This window comes from Microtus pennsylvanicus, chromosome 8 (genome assembly GCF_037038515.1).
Source record: "Microtus pennsylvanicus isolate mMicPen1 chromosome 8, mMicPen1.hap1, whole genome shotgun sequence".
In the NCBI taxonomy this organism is placed as follows: Eukaryota; Metazoa; Chordata; class Mammalia; order Rodentia; family Cricetidae; genus Microtus; species Microtus pennsylvanicus.
Window position 1 is genome coordinate 78,184,032 of NC_134586.1, and position 2,690 is coordinate 78,186,721.

Sequence of the window (2,690 nt, forward strand, 5' to 3'; positions counted from 1 at the left end):
AGATTTATTTATTTCATTTTATATAGATATGTGTTTTGCCTGCATGCATGTTGTGCACCACTTACTTGCCTGAATCAGAAAAGGCAATAGCGTCCCTGGAACTAGTTACAGATGGTCATAAGCCACCATATCGCTACTGGAGAATCAAACCCAGGTTTTCCACGAGAGCAACTGTGCTCTTAACACTGAGCCATCTCTCCTGTCCCTGTTCTGGAGATTCTAAAACAGATAAGAACATGGTGCAGCTACCATAGATATATGTTAGATGGAGAAACAGATTCTTGGCTCTTATAATAAGGATGAAATTATTCAATTACTAGATTTATCTCTTTACATATTCATGTAAATATAAAGCATATGATATATGGTTTCTATATGGTTTTGCATCAATGGGGAGGTTTTAGAGTGAGTACATACACTAACATTTCTAAATATGCATGTATGCATTAATCTGTGTATGTGGAGTATAGTAGTGAACTTGAATATACATTTGTGCATACCTTTTTTTACAAGACCGTGTGTCAAGGTAATTGTTTTTTATTTCTCAATCACAAAGCCACTTTTAAAAGTACTGAATTATATTAATTTGATAAAATAATGACACTGGTAACTGGGCCAAATATTTATCATAAACACCAAAGGTAAGACTGTTGATTGAAATTATAGAAACTGCCTGTGTGTTGATGATGTATGGTAACACTGAGGCCCTTGATCTCCACTGCACGAGAAAGGATCTCTTTTAAAACAGAAATTCCAAAACAGGATCATTATATGGTCATCTTTGGAAAGTTCATGTTTGTCACAATGTAATATAAATAATATTTGTTTTAGTGTTTCAAATTCTCTCTTCTGGAGGCTCATAGCTCTACATCTGCAGATTTGAATATCTAGCCTGTAGTAATTACAGATACCAGGAAAGCAAAATAGAACCGTGGCCAGGATGGCAGTGGTGGTAGAAGACAATGGAGAGGGGACTGTTTTAGGTTTCAATTATAAAATAAAACAATATAAATTTGTAGGTTTGGATTATTATGACATGAGGCCCAGATGCAATACAGGAACACGAAGTGTGTATTCTGTATAGTATGTGGGTGACAATGCATTTATTATGCATAATATGCTATGTATACAGGAATTACATGGTGGGTAGATAGAAATATAGGTCATGTTCAGTCTGGAACGACAAAAATTAAGTGACAGAAAAATCAAGAATGGGCAGGTAAAAGAGAGTAATGATATAGACATATTGACACAAGTCACAATTTGATATATAATCTGTTACTTTTTAGGTATATAAAACATGCTTCCACTATGCTTTCTGGATGATTACACTTGCCAATTATGTCCTCGTTAAACAATGTCTTTTATTTCCAAAATGGAATTGGAGTCCTTGCCAATGTATTTCTCCTTCTTTTCTACATTTTTATAATTCTATATCACAGACCTAAGCCCATGGACCTGATCTCTTGTCAACTGACCTTCATGCATACAGTAATGCTCCTCACTGGAGGAGTTATTTGGGTTACAGACATATTTGAGTCACAGAACATTGACAATGACATCAAATGCAAGACATTATTTTACATAAACAGGGTGATGAGAGGCCTCTCCATCTGCATCACCTGCCTCCTGAGTGTGTTCCAGGCTGTCACTATCAGTCCCAGTACCTCTTTCTTGGCGAACTTTAAACTTAAGCTAAAGAAGTACATAATCTATGCTTTCTTCTATATTTGGTTTCTAAATTTGTCATTTAATAGCTATCTGATCTTCTATGTCGGTAGTTTTACCAATATGAGTGAGACCAATCAGATGAAGGTCACTAAATCCTGCTCACTCTTCCCCACGACCTACATCATCAAGGCACTGATTTTAACAGTGACAACCTCCATTGATATATTTCTTGTAGGAGTTATGCTGACCACAAGTGCATACATGGTGCTTATCTTGTTCAGACATCAGAGGCAGCACAAGTATCTTCACAGCCTCAGCCACCCGAGATCATCTCCTGAGACAAAGGCCACCCAGATCATCTTGCTGTTGGTGACTTTCTTTGTGGTCATGTACTGGGTGGACTTCATCATCTCATCCACTGCGGTCCTGTTATGGATGTACAACCCAGTCATTCTGAGTGTTCAGAAGCTTGTGTTGAATGTTTATCCCACAGTTATTCCTTTGGTACAAATCAGTTCTGATAACAGAATATTTAATATCCTGAAGACTATTCGGTCAAAATACCACCAGATTTTGTAAAAACGTCATTTTTATTCTGTAATAAATTTATTTATTTTATTTCATATGGACAATGTTGTGCCAGCTTGTGTGAATGTGTGAATTTTTGGTTCCCAGGGAGGTCAGAAGTGGTTGTCGAATTCCCTGGACCTGGAGGTGCAGATGGTTGTAGGGAATGTAATTGGTGTAGCCCCAATAATTTTTGTCTAAAAAACAGACCTTTCATTAATTGTTTAATAGTCATATATTTAAATACAATTCTGTTATATACCACATACAAATTTTTGTGACATTTCTGCTGCCAAGTGTTATAGCGTCCTTTAAGTTCATTATACACCATAAGTTTGTAGTGAGGAGCTGTGGAGAGGCCTGTTTTTTGTCCCACCCGGCTCCTGCAAGGTTAGCTTTACACCCAAAATAACAACAAACAAACTGTAGTCATATAAACATTGCCTGGACTA

General features: G+C 36.7%; 1 protein-coding gene across 1 annotated transcript; it reads left to right on the forward strand.

Annotated features, from left to right (window-relative positions):
* Window positions 1-1,341: 1,341 nt before the first annotated feature.
* On the forward strand, window positions 1,342-2,250 carry LOC142855597 (putative vomeronasal receptor-like protein 4). The gene has a single exon (XM_075982055.1). It carries the CDS (start codon window positions 1,342-1,344, stop codon window positions 2,248-2,250), a length of 909 nt encoding a protein of 302 aa, XP_075838170.1.
* The last annotated feature ends 440 nt before the right edge of the window (window positions 2,251-2,690 follow it).